The following is an 18,120-nucleotide window of genomic DNA, read 5'->3' as shown; positions in this document are numbered from 1 at the left end:
TAGCCCTACATGTATTTATTGTATTCAACAATCATGTCTTTATATTATTGCTTTGAAATGTTTCTGAAAACGAGGTCCTCTTAGGACTGCTTACACTAATCCATTGATTCTTCCATTATTCATGCCTATCGAAACATTGAATCATCTGAACATTCACCCCCATTATGTAACATTCTAATGCATACAAAATACAACTTTTAGAACTCGTTTGCTGTTTTGATATTACAATTTTTATCTTTTGTGAATGAATTTCCCTCGGGATCAAGCATGTATGTATGTATGTATGTATGTATGTATGTATGTATGTATGTATGTATGTATGTGTGTATGTGTGTATGTATGTATCTATCTATCTATCTATCTATCTATCTATCTATCTATCTATCTATCTATCTATCTATCTATCTTTGCTTGCACTAATATCACCATAAACCTTATCAGAGTGTGGGCTTTAACCAAGTATGTCATCTCATCTCTCTATTTGATAGCCTTTACAGTTATAATTAAGAATAGATTACTTTTCCAAATCACTAAACTAAATGTTACCATTCAAGGTTTATCTCCATTCCTGTATTTAGGAGTCACGTTCTTCCTCACAAAGCTTTAATCAAAACTAATCATATTTATACCACTTAGCAATTTACACAGGAGTAATTATTGTATAAAAGACATAAAGCAAAAGAAATTACCAATTTATTCATATTTACAAATATCAAAATGTAACATTCAAAATAAGCTAATACACACAAATACACACGTTTTTGACTATCTTAAAGTGACAGCATTATGCTCCAACCTGTGAATCCGGTCTGAATCGAGATCAGATGCTCAGTTTCTTCTACACTATAAAGGTGTTATATAGGCAATCGATCCATTAACCACTTATCTGTTCTGTCATTCTCTCGTCATCTCTCTTCATTATTTCAAAGAAGTACGTCCCCTATGTTCACTTTATAATTATCCCATCCTTCTCCAGCTTCCACACTATCCCTCTGAACAAACTATCCCTCATACAAACACTGGCTATACATATTCTCTAAGAAAAAAGGCACAGTAGAAGTTTTAGTATTTGCTGCACTGTGAAGACATTACAGAAGTGTTTTATTGTCATTCGTTTTGTGCTCTTAACTGAGCATATCATGTTATATAAATTGGGCATATATTATGTCCAATCAATGGAAAATTAATTAATGAACAATCTGCAAAACATCAAAGTAAGGACAGCAGGCGTGTAAATGAGCAAATGAGAAGTCAAAATGCAGGATATTTTGACTTTTTGTGCAAAGTATTTGTAAAAATTTTTATTTCAATCACTCTAACATAAAACCATATTAAATACATTTGGTCTGTGGGTTTAATGAAATGTCCAGTTCAGTTTACAAAGAGAGGAAATGGACATGGCTCGGCTCAGTTTGTCCTCCTGCCTGGGTGAAAATCGGGGACAAACGTAGCAGCCACTGTGATTGGCGTGGAGTAGCCGATGGCAAAATTGTACAAACCGAGCATCAGACACTTCCAGGTGGCTCGCATTGCCTTGCCAACATTCTGGAAAAGAAAAAAACAGCCAAAGTTTGATCATTCATCCTGTAAATTAGAACAAAAATGCCAATCAAGGTCAATTTATGCGAATCAAAGTCATTATAGACTGTTTTGCTAAATCAGAATCAGAATCGTTTTTTATTGCCAAGTACATTTACATATACAACAAAATTGTCTTGGTGTATTTTCTGCGAGAAAGCAATCTGTGATTTTGACATAATTAGGTTATACAAATACAGGGATGAATTCTGGATATGAGATCAGCTAGAATCAATCCAAATAAAAAGCTTTCATGTGGTGTTCAAGAACAATAGCTCCCCAGGAGGAAAGGTACTGTTTGCATTTAACCCTCGGACATCAACAAAAAGGCCCCTGAACACTATTGTCTGCCTTTCTCTTAAAACAGGAAAGGGCTGATCTGCTGAAGCGGATGCAGGAAGTCAGATGATTTGGAAAAATACAAAAAAACAATCCCATTTTCTGAAAGCGATGAACAATGAAAAAAAGCTCTACTGACCTATTGCCAACTTTTTAATTGTAACACTGATGAATAATTATTAAGCCATCCTTTTCTTAAATGTTCCTCATAGTTTATAAATTATAATAAGGCATAAGTATATCTTAAGACTTCAAAATAGGTATTGCTCATTTTCCTCAATATGTTTTAAAAGATGTATGTTGGCCATTCAATACTGATGAGACTTCACTGTACTGCTCAGAGTAATAAATCACTTACAAACTTTAATTGTAATATCTGATGGGATTAGGTTCCTTTAAACCAACTGTGTGTATCGCACACATATATAGCACTAAAGATTAACTGTTGTGAACTTATTGGAGCAATTTAGAGGGCAACCTGACTACTAAACATTTTGACTTAAGTTTATACAAAGCAACAATGTCCACTAGTTTAAATGATAGTTTACTCCGTTGTTTAGATGAAGTAGCTTACTGGCTTTGATTTTTCAAATAATTTGTGAATGATCGGTGCAATATTGAGAGAGACTGCTGTTACCAAATTTGACTTACCCGAATGCAAACTGCAAAAAAAAGAAATAGAAGTTTATCAACTAGTATTTTAATTCATTGAATATGCAAGTTTTTATTCAACATTTCAGTCCAAAATACCTTTCAGTTAATCTTTACTATATTTTCAAAAGCTACAGCCTTCCTTTGTTTTTAAAAAAAAAACAGTTAAACTGACACACATTTATGATTTTCTTTACCCATCAGTTTACAAAGAGCCTGATAATGTTCAGTATCAAGTGTGCCAGCTCACTGATTAACTACTTCCTTATCAATCACACATGAGTGACAATCATCCAGTTAACCCATCACTGATGTTGTCAAAGTCGATGACCTGATCATGTTATCTCCACAGTAAACAAAAGCATTCCTTCAGTGTTAAAAGGACTGCTAAAGCAAAATAGTCACTCACTGTGGAGGATAAGACTTCTAAAACATCAAGTCCTGACCTCTGTTTGTCTTCTCACTTTGTAGCAGCAGAAGTAAGGCCACTTAAGAGACACATATGAAGCTTCAAAGCTCTTTAGTAAGAGTAATCTCTGGCTTAATCTTCAGTGTGTTAATTATATGGGCCAAGTCGTCCAGCTGTGATACTTTGTGATCTCTTCTGCATTGTGTGGTCTGAAACTGTTTTTGAACACTAAAGCTTCTTAGCCTTGATTTTTTAGGGTCCAAGTGATTGATAATGAATTAAATTAAAACTCTATAATAATTTTATTGGGGGAATCACTAGAATTTAGATGAAAGTGACAGATTTGTCTAGATAAATGCTGCTCACTACAGCACATTAGTCAGACAATGTCTCTGCAAAATCATTGAATAAAAACACTAGAATAAATTAAGAACACCAACCTTTTTCACTTTCTTATACTTTTCTTTCTTCCTGGTCTTCTTCTCTTCTTTTGCCTTGACGTACACCTCGTCGTCGATCAGCACCTCATATTTTTGTGGCAGAAATGCAAAATGAGTATTTCTGCAGCACTTGTCTTTTTGTGTATGGTCGTCTCCCACTGGCTGGCTGTCAGAGTGATCCAAACAGTCCACATGTCGCTCATATTTTGCTGCTCGTATGTGTGTAGTCTCCGCTGTTGCTGTATTCAAGCCTAACCATCTTGATGGAAGAGATTTGGGCTTCATGTTTTTCTGCACGTTCAGACGCTCTCTGGGATGGAGGGAAAAAAAAAAAAAGTACCCCTTTCCCAAGGAGGTCAGGTATGGTGTCGGCAGGCGTTATGTGCATGAGTGGAAGTGCATTCCAGTGAGCTGCCTTGTGTGCAGGATTTGGCATTGAGCCCTTAAAGGTACAAATCCTTCCTCCTCACAAGAGAGTTTGAGGGATTCAAGTTGATTGAAAATCAGCTAAATAACAGATTTAAATGAGGAAAACATCAAGGTTACTGTGTTCTCCACACCCAACCTGAAAAGCTTCCATGCGTAAAATAAAATCCTGAAACACTTTATTTTTCCTTTTTTAGTTTAATGAACAAGACATTTCAAACATTATCCCCTTCAATGGTTAAACCATTTAACTTATTTTTGCAGTGAATATAAAATGATTTCTCCCCTAATATAACAGTGCCAACAACTTTACTTACAACTTGTGCTTGAATTTGTGTCTATGGTATAAAACATTTACATTTTTTTTAGACAACAATTCCTGCTCTGAAAAACACAACAAATCCTTCCCAAAGCTGAAAACTACTTGATGAGTGAAGATCAATACTTCCATGACACAACTGTTCACCATAGGATGAGAGTCTTGCTCTCGTTCTTGGTGCCTGGCGGAGTCACCTTAGCTCATGTTGATGTTAAATGAACCTGAAGCGACACTACTGCTCCTCTTCTTGCCCGTTATGTGCATCGTTATTCCCCCGATCTGGATCTCTGAGACGAAGTATGCGGATGATTTGACTCTCAGGAAGAGAACTGAAAAAAAATAAATAAATAAAAATAAATAAACGAGGGGGGAAAAAAACAGGACTGTGTCTTTGAGGTTATGTGACTAGAGCTCTTTCTCAGGGAAACTAAGCAGCGTGCATAAATTACACAAACTTTACTCCTAAACAGATTTCTTCATTACAGCTCATTTACTGAGAAAATACACAGTAACTAAACCAGTAAATCACATATGGGTGGTCTAACAGCTCAGTAGAATGAACACACCAACAATGAGAGATTGTACTGTGATTACCCCATGCTCTGCGGTGTGAGGAAAATGAACTGTCTGTAACGCTGACCAGCAGCCACCTTCAGCAGCATGTCCATTGATATACTCCTGTTCACCATGTCCTAAAACAAAACAAAAAAAAACAAAAACATTCACATAAATTCTAGATATCAATCCAAACAAAGTGAGACAGTTTCTTTTTGAGTGGCGCTACCTTTATGACCCTGCAAGATAAACCCTGCTCTCCATGAAACAAAACAGTGAGGAGAGGCCAAAGAATGGCGTCTGCGTTTACAGAATGAACAGCGAGCTGACAAAGTAGCCATCACGCACGCATGAGAAGAAAAAAAAAAAATGCAGTGAAAAGCTCGGCTCTCGAAGTTGAAATCTGCGTGCTCAAATCGGCCTGACATTGGACATATTTTGGCGCGAGAAACCAAAGTTCCATTTACAACTGGTCTTCATGCCCTTCAACAAAAGTCATGCGTGATTGGTTGTTAAAAAGTGCATGCATGAAAAAATATAATACACTTGTGAGCATGGTTTACTGCGCCCAGGCACGAGATTACACAACTCTAACACAATAAATCTGTGTAAAAATCAAGGTAGCATACACTTCCATCCAGACAAACTTGAAACATCGTGGTCTTATTACCATGTAAACATCAAACTCGTCGAGGCAGCGGAAAGGTGCTTCTGTGATGGCCCACAGAGAGAGGACGAAGCAGACTGTGGAGAAGGAGCGCTCGCCTCCAGACAGTGTGCGCATGTCGCTCGAGTCGGCCTTGTTCCCCTGACCAGGCTGCACCTGCAGACGAGGCCAACATGGTCAGTTTTGTACAAGTTTCCTTTGATTTTGGTGTATTACTTTATATCAGCTGTCTATAAATGTATACGAGACATGCACATGAAGATCCATGAAAGACCTCCTGCTTACCGAGATGGAGAGGGTTTCATTCTTGTGGTCAAAGTTCATACTTCCAGTGAAGCCTCTCTGGAGCAGCGTGCTGTTAAAGTAGTATTTACAGCGGGCAGAGAGGAACCTAAAAGACAGAGAGATGCAGAGGAAGAATGAAGAGGGCGTGGAACACGGGATGGAAGATGAGCAATGACTGGAGCATTCGTGGTGGGCGACATCACAATCGTAGACCGTGAAGGATTTTAACGTGTTGACGAGCCGCCAAAGCGGAGAGACCGTAAAACCGTCTTAATCAAGTTTAGGCTCCTACACAGACGCGTTTTCTCCTCCCCATTTGCACCGCAGCGGGGCGGGATGCATCGCTGAAAACTAAATTAAAGAGTCAAGTCTGTAAAAAAAAAAAAAAAAGAAAGTCCATCCAAGTGTTTGACATTTCTCCAAACGGACGCAGCGTGAGCAGCACAGATGAGGGCACGCCAGCGTCACGTGACACCTCTTAAGAAAAGCTGCAGAAGCAAAGCAGCCAAAACTTGTCAGGTAAACAACCTTTCATGGCCTTTAAAAACAAACCTTATTATAAAATTAACATCAGTAGGCCTAATGAACCTCTTTAGTATAGCGTGAGCATCAGTTATCTTGTCTGCAGAAGGCGGAGCTCAGACAACACTGTCAGTGATGTGAGATATTAATCCTGATGTTTAAACTGTGGCTGTCTGTGTTTTCTGCTCTCTCCGTTTGTAGAAGTTACTAACAAGCCGCTCCACCTGTTGTGATAACTGAAAGGAGAATGAAACGACATTATGAAACAAGAGGGAGGCGATGACATCAGTGAGGTCCGCCCCAACTGAGACATTTTTTAAATAGACAAAAAGTATAAGCTCTTGTTTTGGCGTTCTACAAAAAAAAACATGCAGGGAATAAGTTTGCTCAGTAACTTGTAAGACTTTTCTCCTAAATCAATACAAAAACAAATCGTGACGCTGATATTTTTCCCACCACCGATAATTAAAGAGGCTCCAGGTGTCACCTTTTCTAGTTTGTTGTAGCTTTTGGGAACAGAACAAAGTGCACACCGACACGAACCTTCTGAGCTCAGAGTAAACCTGGATTCGGTGGTTCATGACATTGTCCAGACATTTGATGAAGCCGTTTAGGTGTTTCATTTGCTGAGCCATCTTGTTGTAGTTATCCAGAGCCTCTTTATACTGCCTGGAAGGGGAGAAGACAGACAACTGGAATGAGGTCAAACAAAGAAGATGCACACGTAAAATCACCTGTTAGCTTGTTTGCTGTACTTTGATGAATAAAAACATGTATACAGTATGTATAATATGCATACAGGGACTTCAATAACGGTGAGATAAAATGTCTTTGCCTATATCAAGTTGACCACTCATTCGAAGGATTCCAGTGTTATTGGCTTCAAGAGTCCTGGTACCTTATAACCTCCTCTCGGTCCCCCTGCTGCTCCTGCTGCGTTGCTATCTTTATTTTAAGACGACTGATCTCACTGTCCAGACTCTTGGGTGTCCGTCGTACCTCCAGACGCTCTGGAGAGATTTCCGTTGCCTTGGCAACAGATGTCTGAACATAGATATATATTTACCACGTATACATTTCTGAGACTCAAAGCAGAAACAGAAACAACATTCTGTGAAACTTTAAAAATACTTCAAAGCAACTCTCTCTCCAGCTGCACCTTGTTTTAGTGCGACTCACCTGAAGTTCCTGCTCCTTGCTCTCCAGGGTGGCCTCGAGGGCCTGGATGCCGCGGAGATGCTCGCTGCGTTTCTCGTCATAGTGCTTTTTGTGATGCTTGCACTTCATTACCGCCTGATCCGTTTTGTTCAGATCCTCCTGTAATAAGAGCAACACCATGAACTTTACTCACAAGCCGGAGACGGTGGGCAGAAAACATCAAGTTCTAATGACATCTGAGTAAGTATGACGATAGGATTGCATTGTCCAAACGCTTTATTTCCCCCCGAATATGAAGTTCTAAATCTGAATATTCTTTTAAGTATTAAATTTGAATATATAGTCAAACTTTAAATATTCTTTGACAGCCTGATTGGAAACTGTTTTTAAATCAAGGCAACACAAAAAGAAACCACTGGCAAAAACTGCCAACATAAGGTTCTTTTTTAAAAAAAATTTTAAGGAACTTCTGAAACTTAATGTGAGGCTGGATGATAACCCGTTTAGCATGAGTATTCATTAATACTATTCCACTGACCATGTAGGACCTTCAAAGTAACGTTTCAGGTCTCTTATCCCTGCGAGTTGTTTCATTTCTCTGAGCTTTCACGCACGTGTGATGAATACTTTGATCACAGGGGCTCGGAGGACAGTTATTACCTTTATCGAGTCGGCCTCCTCAGCGACCGTGTTGATCTGTTCTTTGTGCTGCTTGTACTCCTGCTCTGCCTTCTCATAGGAGGCCTTTAACTCTGCCATCTGAGCCCGAGCCTCGTCGTACTCGGCGCGCTTTGACGACATCTTGGAAACGATCTCCTGAAGTTCTTCCTCCTGGAGCGGAGTGGTGACGGCAGCACAAAGATGGCAAAGAGAATACTGACATCAATATGTGCGTTTATCCCGGGACATTCCCTTCAGGAGAAGCTCCAAAGTTTATTTGAAACTCCTAGCCACTGATATTGAAAAACGAGTGGCTGCTGTCATGCGTCTGTGTTTTATACAAACCAAGGGCTTTAGGTCCTCTGACTGAGGCTCATCCACATTTTCCAGGTCTGTCAGCTCCAGCTGTAGCTTTGTGGCCTTTTCCTAGAGAAATACACACATTCTCCATGGGCAAGTCTTTCCCAGAATTAGAGTAAAACACTAGAAATACGATATGAAAATATAGATTTGAATCTTTAAGCATTTCTCTCTTTTCACACATTAAAGGTTATCATTCTGCTGTTAAAAATAACTGTGGTTTTTTTTATGTGACAAGATGTTGAGGCACAGAAGAATCTTTAAACTGAAAGCTGAGAGGAAGCTATATTAGTCTATTGTTTTACTCTCCATTTTGAAGTACCAATCATTATATCCACAAAAAAATCAATTTATTTTGAATATTAAGAAAAACATTCAGTAAAAGCCTCTAATCTTCCCGTTTGATTCACAGATGAACTCCTGAGGATTTCATCATGAACTGAAGTCACGGAGACAAAAACAGTGAATTGTGAGGTTGAAGTCTCACTGTGGTTGACTTCTTCTCCAAGTTGGTCCTCCTCAGCAGCCCATCGTTGTCTTTGATGTCCTCGTCCAACTTTCTCATCTGCTGCTGGAAGCGGTGTGCCTGACCCATCTGGTTCTCAATCTCCCTCTGCAAGTGTCTACAAAGAGGGACAGAGAGACACCGGTGTAAAAAAAAAAAAAAAAAAATCAAAAAAAAATCAGTTTCTTTATTTTCATGAGCTCAAACACAACCTCACCTGATCTCCTCTTCCACGTCTCCAGACAGGTAGTTGGCTCTGGTTTGCTCCGCAGTGTACAAGCGGTTAGTATAAACCTGGTCTCCTTCCTTAGAGAAGGCCTGGCTGCAGTTTTGAGGAGGGTTTCTGCCCTGCATCACTCTACGAGCTTCAGTACGATTCTACACCACCCCACGTGTACACACAAACAACACACACACAAACAACACACACACAAAAAGGAAGAAAGTCATGTCAATGCACTAAATCCCACAGTTGATAAGTTAGCACACAATCTGCATTAAAAGGGATACTTCACCCATTTGCATGAAGCTGTGTATCATTAGAAACATGGTAGTAGTGTTGAATGGTCGTGAATCCAACCCTCATTTTAATGCATATATGACGCAAAAAGCGTCATATATGCATCACATGAAGAAAACTTCAAGGCACAGAAAAATGTATTTTTCTCGTCTCAGGGCAAAATGAGGGTTGGATTCACGACCATTCAACACTACTACCATGTTTCTAATGATACACAGCTTCATGCAAATGGGTGAAGTATCCCTTTAAGTGCTAAATATAAACCAAAGGTACGAGCTCCTTTTCTTGTCTTGTCTTTATTTGAATATATGCACACTAGTAAAGAGCTGGTTGACCCATGTGATCAATGCTCAGACCTTTAATGTGTTCATTATTCCAACACAAGATAATCACTTTCCCTCTTCATATGCAAACTAACAAAGAGAAACAGTGTTTATACATCAATGGCGTGTATGTAACGCACTTCTAAAAACTATTTATTCCAATTTTTTTCTACAAGTATAAAATGCAATTCACCATCCCACACACACCGCGCGACCTGACGGGATTAAAACCACATCCCCATTCACTGTGTGTTGGAAGCTGATTGAACGATGTGCTGGGAAAAGACGGCTACCTTTTGCTGCGTGACTTTTTCCGCACATAGAACTTTAAAAACAAGGTGCGTCTTATATACCAGGGTGCAGGGTCTGTTACAGTCCATTTAACGGAGAAAGCATTATGTTCTGTTCAGATTTAAGTCACAGATTTAATCATTTTTATCAGATCATGAAATTGAGAAATTTAGAGAACACATTTGCTGGCCTTTATTTTTTAAATAGGTAGTTCCCAGACGCCCCTCCTCCCCTCTGACCTTTACCTTAATGAGTAGAATACTCTCTATATTCCGCTGATCGATCAGGCAGTTGGCCACCACGGGGTCCTCAATTTCTAGAGCTTGAAGCACGGAGGGGTGTTCAGGGTGATTCACAGCCCTGACACAAAGAGAAAGATAAGACAGAGAGATAAAACACTAGTAAAACAAAAACATCTATTTTTTACTAAAATGTGTCCTTTTTAGATTTAACTTAGGGTGTATTCACACCAGAAAAGTCCTTTAGTCCGCTTTCTTTGATTCGGACCAAATACAATGTTTCTTTTTTGGTTTGGTGCGGTTTGTTTTCACATTGCACTTTTCGCAAGAGGCCCAGAATTCATAAACAAAACCACGTGTACGAAGATCGTTCAATCATTGGATAAAAAGGATTAGGGCGGGGTAAAGCGGTAATCGCAAGATGAAAGTAAACAATCATGGAGAGCTTGTATGCTGCACTCGCTGTCCTGTTATTAAACATATTAGCAACAATTTCATTCATTTAGCACAGGTACGAAAATATGTAATTGTGTAAAAAATGTAGATCTATGTGTGGGCAATGTGTGTTATGATGAATGTGGCCGAGGTTATAAATGAAGTATGTGGCGCAGGGGAAAGGAGGAGGATCAGACTGCCGCGGGGGAAAAGCTCCAGGAAAACTCTGCTGCAGCTGCTGTTCTGTTCATAGTCTGTGTGATTTAAATGTATTGGATAATAAAAGAACAGAGCGACGAAACACCAGTGAAAGTGTCTGAAAGATAGACTGAAGATTACCTCCGCGTCTTATATCAAAGAAGTAGGCTAACCAAACAATTATTTTCCTTAATGCGCGAGGCTACGGGAGCCTGTTATGTCCAAAAAGCCGGAAGATTTTTAGAGCTGGGTCGGACTGAGGTCTGGTTGCTTTCACACCTCAAACCAACCGTACCAGGGTTCGTTTGGAAGCGAACCGAGACCACCTCTTCGGCTGGGTCTCGGTCCGGCTGTTTGGTGCGCACCTGAGTTCGATGGTTTGTATTCACACCTCCTCAAAAGGTCCGCACCAGGGTTTTAGTTCGTTTCAAGCGAACCAAACAAGTTAGGTGTGAATACACCCTTACTTTTACTTTGACGCATGTGGTCTTATATCGAGCTGTCACTACAGGATAAAGGAGACCCAAGTGTTTTTATTTTTTGTCTTTTACACAGACTTACATTGATAAGTTACTGGCATTTCAACTGTTCGTTATGTGATGCATATTTTACTAGCTCTTTAATTTTTGTTTTGATGCATATTTTTTTCTACACTTTTATATGTTTATCTGTATTTTTTTTTTTTTGCACTGTGTGATTTTCTTCTGCTATCCTGCTGTAACACTGTCAATGTCTCCGCTTGCGAGACGAATAAAGGATTATCTTATCTGAGATCTAAAACGGACTATGAGGATATAATGCACGTCTGTGTATGTTTTGCACGTCTTCACCTCCTTCTTGTATCGTGGACATTCTGGAGAAAGCTGCTAGTGATGATGGCAGGTCTGCGGCCGTGTGGGAACACTCTGGCCATCAGGCCCTGCAGCACCTTCTCATCCTCGTGGTTGTCACAAGTGAAGGCCTGCAGCTGGCCTTTAAGACAGACCTCGACAGCCAGGGCCAGCTCAGGGTCCTTCAGGCTGATTAGGAAACCTGCAGAAGGCGGGGACATGAAAAGAAAAAAAAAAAAAAAAAGGTCACTCTAGCTGGTAGGGCATAAAGAGTGTGAAATGTAAACACCTTTAAGACAGTAATAACATGTGTTCTTCTTTCTAAAAGTTTCACAACTTGGCATCAAGTCTTACCCAGAGGTCCCCGGGGTCTCTGCTTGAACTTTCCCCTTTTGTGAGCTTCCTCGATGGCGTTTAAGAGTGCGGGCATGTGCTCGCCAAAACGCCGCAGGCGATTAGATCGGCTGCTCTCCAAAGTCTGCAGGTTCCTTTTGTTGGCGTCAATGGACCTCAGGAGCACATCGTGCTCTCTCCTAAAAACAGAAGGAGGGCAGAGGTTGTTTTTTTTTTTTCTTTTCAAGTTCGAGGCTGTTTTACTTACTTGATTGTATTTCCACTTTTATCTGAAAGCCCAATCAATGGTCTTAGGCTTTTGTTTCTGGACTTGTCCCTCGTTCATTTATTTACACAACGAATCTGAATTACAAACATCTGACATCTGAATTACAAATGATTTCCTCTTCTTGTCCACCAAGCCAATTTCTGTTTATGCACGCGTCACAAATATTTATCATCAGCCCCCAACTCTCTTTTTTCGTACTTCATCTTTCCTTGTTCGTCCTTGGCACGGCTGCTGGCTTTACAGTATTGGTCAACCTCATGGCCCAGTGTGGAGATGTGGTGTCTCAGGTTCTCCAGCTCTTCCTGGATCTTCTGCACACGCTCGGTCCTGGCCTGGCTCTCCGCTCCTGTCGTCTGACTGATGCTACAGGTACAACAAAAAAAAAAACAACAACATATATTTGACTTCAAACAATTTAGGAAGTACAGAAAGCACAGTCAAGAAAAACAAAACAATGGAGTTCATTTTATGTTATCATAAGATGAGGATTCACCTCAGCTTCAGATCTTTTAACCTCGACGACAGTTGGACCTTGTCCTTTTCCAGGTCCCTCAGGTTAGCTCTGCATCTGTGCACAGTGACCTAGCTCACAGAGGAATTCAAGAGGACACACACATTGTTAACTTCATCTTACAGGACAACAAGCATTATAAAAAAAGATCATATTCAATTCAAAATACATGGAGGGGAGTTGAGATTCATTCATAAATAATACAAATGACTGTCATCATTGTATTGTAAACCCCGTTTAATGCTCAGAACTACACATTTGTTCGGGACGTCCGATTACCTTTGTAGCTGTATTGTAAACAGCGCTTCATATGCCACTGGACAATATATCAGAGTAGGCTCATCTAAAGGTCACAATGTCAATAATCGCAGCCTGATGGCAACTTCCACCAGACGTGTTCGATATCTGCTCCAGCAGTCTGGAGCAGATACTTAAGGCTTCTTTTTTGTTGTTGTTGCTGGATGCTGGAGCCCAATGTATCAATTTAGCACAGAAAAGAACAAGCTGGGCAGGAAGTCAAACACCGAAACAACATTAAAACAGCCGGTTTATTTTAGAAAATAAAACACTCTGATTTGACGGTTCAGAAAAATGGCCATATGCATGTTTGTTTATACCTTTATAAGGCTTATATAGCGTTTCACACCACATACATCGTATTATCTCACGCTGTCGCGAGTGAATCTGTAAAATGACCACAGGAATCTCTTCGTCTAAGCACTCCAGCTGTCCGTGCTGCGCACTGAGAACGCAGCCGGTGGGTGTTAATGGACAAGGTAGCACGGAGCCGTAGCATGGACTGAAGCAGACACGTAATACACACTTATCATATCATGTGGAATTTCGGCCTGAGTAATGCATTGTCAGAAGTCTGACCTCGCTGGACTTCAGGCGGGTGTTTTGTTGCTGGACCTGGGCCTTAAGCTCTGCACTTTTTGGCTGGAGCTCTTGGACTTGCTGAGCGATTCCCTCCAACTGTTCCTGGATCTGCTTGTGCTTCTCTTCAGCTTCCTTCACCTTTTTCTGCGATATAACATTAAAACAGAGCAGATGAGAGCAGGGGTTTATGGGACGGGGCACAAAAGAGAGCTAATCCTAGACAAATACATATAAATATCTTACCTTCCATTCATCCACCTTCTGATCATATTTCTCAGTTTCACGCCTGTCTGACTGCAGCTTCTCCTTCATGGGCTTTGAATCCTTCTCCAACTCAGCAACCTGCAATTTGTAAAAGCCACAGTTAATATCTGGAGGACTCATCTTCTAAGTGAGTGCGGCAAAACTCCAGTTACATTGTGACACGAGGACATGGGTGAAGAAGGCTGGGACAAACATAGGAAGAGTAGAAAAAGAAAAAAAAAAAACGGTCCTTACCAAAGCCCACGCCATTTGCTTCTGCAGCTCTTCCAGCTTGGTTTGCATTTCATCTAAGGATGCCAGGCTATTATAGCGTTCCTCCTTCTCCATGTACTTCCTCTTCAAGTCTTTCAAGCACTGAAAACAGTCACATATTCAACACATTTGGTAGGATATGTTCAGTTGATGATGTAATGCAACCGGTGCCAACTGATGAGACGGTCACTCGTGTTATAAAGCTGCCTCACGCTTGTCTTTGCTTCACTACTTATTGGTTGATACCTTTAAAAAGTTCAATTACAGAGCATTTACATAAAGGCAACCAAAAAAGGAAGAAGTAATTATCGTGTGACACTCTTTCGCTTTGTCTGCTAGCTCGTATTTCCACGAGTTTCTGCTACATCATGTCTTGGCTCCTGGGACTCAGCACCAAGGTGTCCTTTTTTTTAAATAATAGTCAGAAGTGCTTGTCATAAAAATGTTCATAACACTGGTACACAGCTTCTCTAGATCATTGCTTGTGTTGCATTTAGTTCCAGATGTGCGGTCGCTTTAGAGGAAAGCGTCTGCTACATGAGATGGTGAGCAGCGATGTAGCCCGGATTTAAAACCCATTCAAATGTCGTCGTCGCATTAATAAGCTCATTTTAACACAATGCTTTGCTGAAATGAAGAGGACGTTTATATTTCTGGCAAAAAAAAACAACAACCTCATACCTCACTATGTTGCTGAACTTTTTCCTCAGTGACGTGCTTGGTGGCTTTGATGTAGACGTAGTCCTCTCGCATCTGCTCCAGTTGGGTAGCCTTCATAAAAAACTGCATGAGAAACAGGAAAAAAAAAAAAAAAAAAAAAAAGAAGTGTAAGAAGATCGATCTAATTCCAAAAACATAAAACACCTTACAAGTGTAAAAAAAATAAAAATTAAATACAGAGTCACATGTAATGACCTTATATTTATCACCCTCTCCTTTAGAGTGCAGGAAGTATTTGCTCATCTCTTGTGTGAGAACAGACACCGGATTGTTGACCTGAGGAAACAAAGATGGTAATGACTCCCTCTCACTATCGCAGGGAAACAAACGCATCACACAGGATTTTTGAGATGATTGTTCTTATTTAATCTTTTACATTGTACAGAGAGAGCGCAGTCTCCCGAAGTTAAATTCCTTGAGTGTTAAACATACCTGGCCAATAAAGCGGATTCTGATTACATTTAGTTACAGCAAGGTTTAACCATCATAGCCCATACCTGAATATTAAAATTGTCCAGGATGGACAGGAGCTCCTCCTTTTTGTTTGAGACAAGTTGACCTGAGTGAAAAGAAACATTGTTTGTCAATCCTTTGTGTTGTTGTCACGCTCTTCGGTTTCTATTTACTTCACAGCCTTTACCTGATTTAGATCTGAGTTTATATGTTCTCAGTCCCTCTCGTGTTATCCTCAGGTCCACAATGATGGCTGGACCGTACACTTCAGGTTTGTAAGCATCCCTTCCTTTGTTACGCAGGGTGATTGACACGTCCGCCGAGCTGAGGAAACAGAGTAATAGTATGAGCTCATGAAATACTACACAAAATCACAGCTATGATTTTCTGTAGAAGTAAAAAGACAAAAAGTTGAGAAGTAAACAAAAACATTTAACGAGTGATATCTAAACTGACAGGCAAAGAAAATCATATCCTCTCAGAATGAGAAAAAAAAAACACAAGAACAAGCCAGTATGTGGTTCAGGGCTAACCTTTCTCCTTGCTTCACAAAACCTTTGAGGGATAATCCTCTGTTTGTGGCCTGTGCATTCCCGCCAAGGGAAACTATGAGAGCGGTCAGAACAGCACTCTTTCCACCTATCATAGGAGCAGAAAGTAAATGAATGATGATCAAAATAAGCGAAACAAAAAAGATTAAAGAGCTAGGGTGAGTTATTCATGATGTAAACCTATAGCAAAGACCATCTTAGATTAACATCCTTTCATGACAGAGCCATTACACAGACCATTTAAAAGTCTTAGGAGACTAATTCTGCTAAATGTAAACACAAAACCTTAAGCTACACTTTCTATCACTGATTTTTTTTTAACTTTCCTTTTGACCAGTTTCCATTTAGTTTTGGATCTGTCTTTTTCTTTGTTTGAGTGAATGTAACCTCTGATCAATCAGAACGCTTACTTTATTTTTTTTTTCAAAATAAAAGCAGGGTTCAATTCAAAAAACAAGTGCAGTACTCTCAGCTTAAGACACTTTTTTGTTTTGCAATATAAAGGAATATGAAACATGCGATTAAAAGTGTGATCATTATTAAAATGTAGTCATTAATCACAACGTTTCAAGTGAAGTCTGCGGTAGGAGTTACACCGCTGTATGGATGCAATTGATAAAAACACTGCTGATCTTTATGTTGACAAAGGCCATGTGACATGTTGTTAGTAGTTCGGGCTCAAGATTGCAGGCTTAAGAAGTTGAAGTATCAGCTATATAATAAACACAGCTTTCAGTGAATGGGGAACGCTAGTTGGTGAAGTCATGACTTACTTCCATTATTGCCAACAACAAAGTTGACGTTGGGACCAAAGGTGAAGGGTCCGAGGAGAGAGTGACACATGAAGTTCTTCAGAGTGATGCTCTCCACGATCCCTGCGTCGCTCACCACCTCTCCAGCTTTTGACATCTAAAAAAACAAGTTAGGAGAAGAATCAGATGTGGGATAGTTCAAAGTCAGTGTTTACATATTTTATATCCTACACACCTGTTTGCTATGTAGATCATCGTCACTGTGATTTACATGACCATCTCCCCTCTCTTCTTCTTCATCCTCCTCTTCTTCTTCTTCTTCAGGTCTTACCCGTTTGTTGGGTTTGTCACTGACGGAGCTACTTTTCCTTTTAGACATCTTTGCGCCTCAACCTCTTTAAGAAGAGGAAAATGAAACTGAAAGTCAAACACCGCGTCGCTTCGTTAAAGCCTCACGCCGAGCTGATGCAGATCTGAACAGACACAAACACACACAACTCGTTTCGTCTGTTTCGCTTCAGTGAAATAGTTTACAATGTGCATCGAAAAGAAAGATAAAAAAGTGGTGAGATTGATGTCGCCAAGTTGCATCAGACTAGCCAAAACTTAGCCATATCCGGCTAACTAACGCGACATGCAAATCCAAAAGATAACAACTTAGCTGGATGCTAACTGCGTGTGCTTCGTTCGGATTTGATACAGTACCATAACTTGCAGGAATAGGGAGGAAAGCTTGCAGCGTGACTTCTAGCCGAGGAGTAAGCAGTAAAATCTACCAACAGTACAGAAGTGGAGGACAGTCGGACCAGCTCTCGAATTCGCGCCCTGTTTCCTCCTGAAATCTCGCGTGAATATGCGAAACCGTCGTTCCACCGTTGAAGGAATCCTAATGAGCCTAAAAAACTCGTCAGGATTCCTTTTGAGCTCATCAGAAAAACTGCTCACAGGAAAATACTGATTCAGAGTGAATAATTAAGAGAAATCATAATTGGTTAAAAAAAAATTAATCAGCTTGCTTTTAAATGTTAGATGTGTATTTGCTTCTATTTTACAGTAAAACGTCTTTAAATTCTGTTAGTTTCTTTCTTGCTGGCCAAAAGCTTCTTATGTGTTTTCTCAAACTAATACGTTAAATTATGAGCCCTACTATTAAAGGAAATATAATGACAATATATCAACGTCCTTGTAAAACAATTTACAGGCTACAATATTGGATGCCCCACACTAACAGACCCTGGCCTATAAACCCAGTGACTATAACTAACATGTACCACCATTATTCCCCTGTGTCATTAACCTGTCAATGAATTCCCCTTTTAGTTTAATCTCAAATACATGCAGGAACAGCTAAATCTAGTGTTCAACAAAAGTAAATAAAATAGCAAAAAATTAAATAACCCAAAAAA

The 18,120-nt window shown here is 39.9% G+C and overlaps 2 protein-coding genes across 3 annotated transcripts in view; one reads left to right on the top strand and one right to left on the bottom strand.

The window, feature by feature from the left end:
- gpr6 (G protein-coupled receptor 6) overlaps window positions 1–18,120 on the top strand; it is a 119,745-nt gene that overhangs the window by 30,193 nt on the left and 71,432 nt on the right. The window lies entirely within an intron of this gene.
- LOC306830533 (structural maintenance of chromosomes protein 6) lies at window positions 4,022–18,091 on the bottom strand. 2 transcript variants are annotated; one of them, XM_079354102.1, is made up of 27 exons: window positions 17,420–18,091; window positions 16,950–17,131; window positions 16,736–16,871; window positions 15,945–16,050; window positions 15,599–15,735; window positions 15,456–15,517; window positions 15,154–15,234; window positions 14,920–15,021; window positions 14,221–14,340; window positions 13,966–14,064; window positions 13,720–13,866; window positions 12,826–12,914; window positions 12,531–12,695; window positions 12,065–12,243; window positions 11,711–11,912; window positions 10,254–10,368; window positions 9,092–9,252; window positions 8,857–8,992; window positions 8,355–8,435; window positions 8,010–8,180; window positions 7,371–7,508; window positions 7,090–7,235; window positions 6,735–6,860; window positions 5,670–5,775; window positions 5,388–5,540; window positions 4,757–4,854; window positions 4,022–4,491 (listed from the first exon to the last, which is right to left on the bottom strand). In XM_079354102.1, the coding sequence occupies exons 2-27, from the start codon at window positions 17,091–17,093 to the stop codon at window positions 4,395–4,397; spliced, it is 3,297 nt and encodes a 1,098-aa protein (XP_079210228.1). In that variant the 5' UTR covers window positions 17,094–17,131; window positions 17,420–18,091; the 3' UTR covers window positions 4,022–4,394. The 2 variants fall into 2 exon arrangements, with proteins under 2 accessions (XP_079210228.1, XP_079210227.1); XM_079354101.1 differs by having other exon boundaries at window positions 16,950–17,109; window positions 17,420–18,090.

The sequence above is a fragment of the Symphodus melops genome, assembly GCF_947650265.1.
Source record: "Symphodus melops genome assembly, chromosome: 1".
Classification (NCBI taxonomy): domain Eukaryota; kingdom Metazoa; phylum Chordata; class Actinopteri; order Labriformes; family Labridae; genus Symphodus; species Symphodus melops.
Note: the sequence above shows the minus strand (reverse complement) of the source record. Positions and strands in the feature narration are given on the sequence as shown.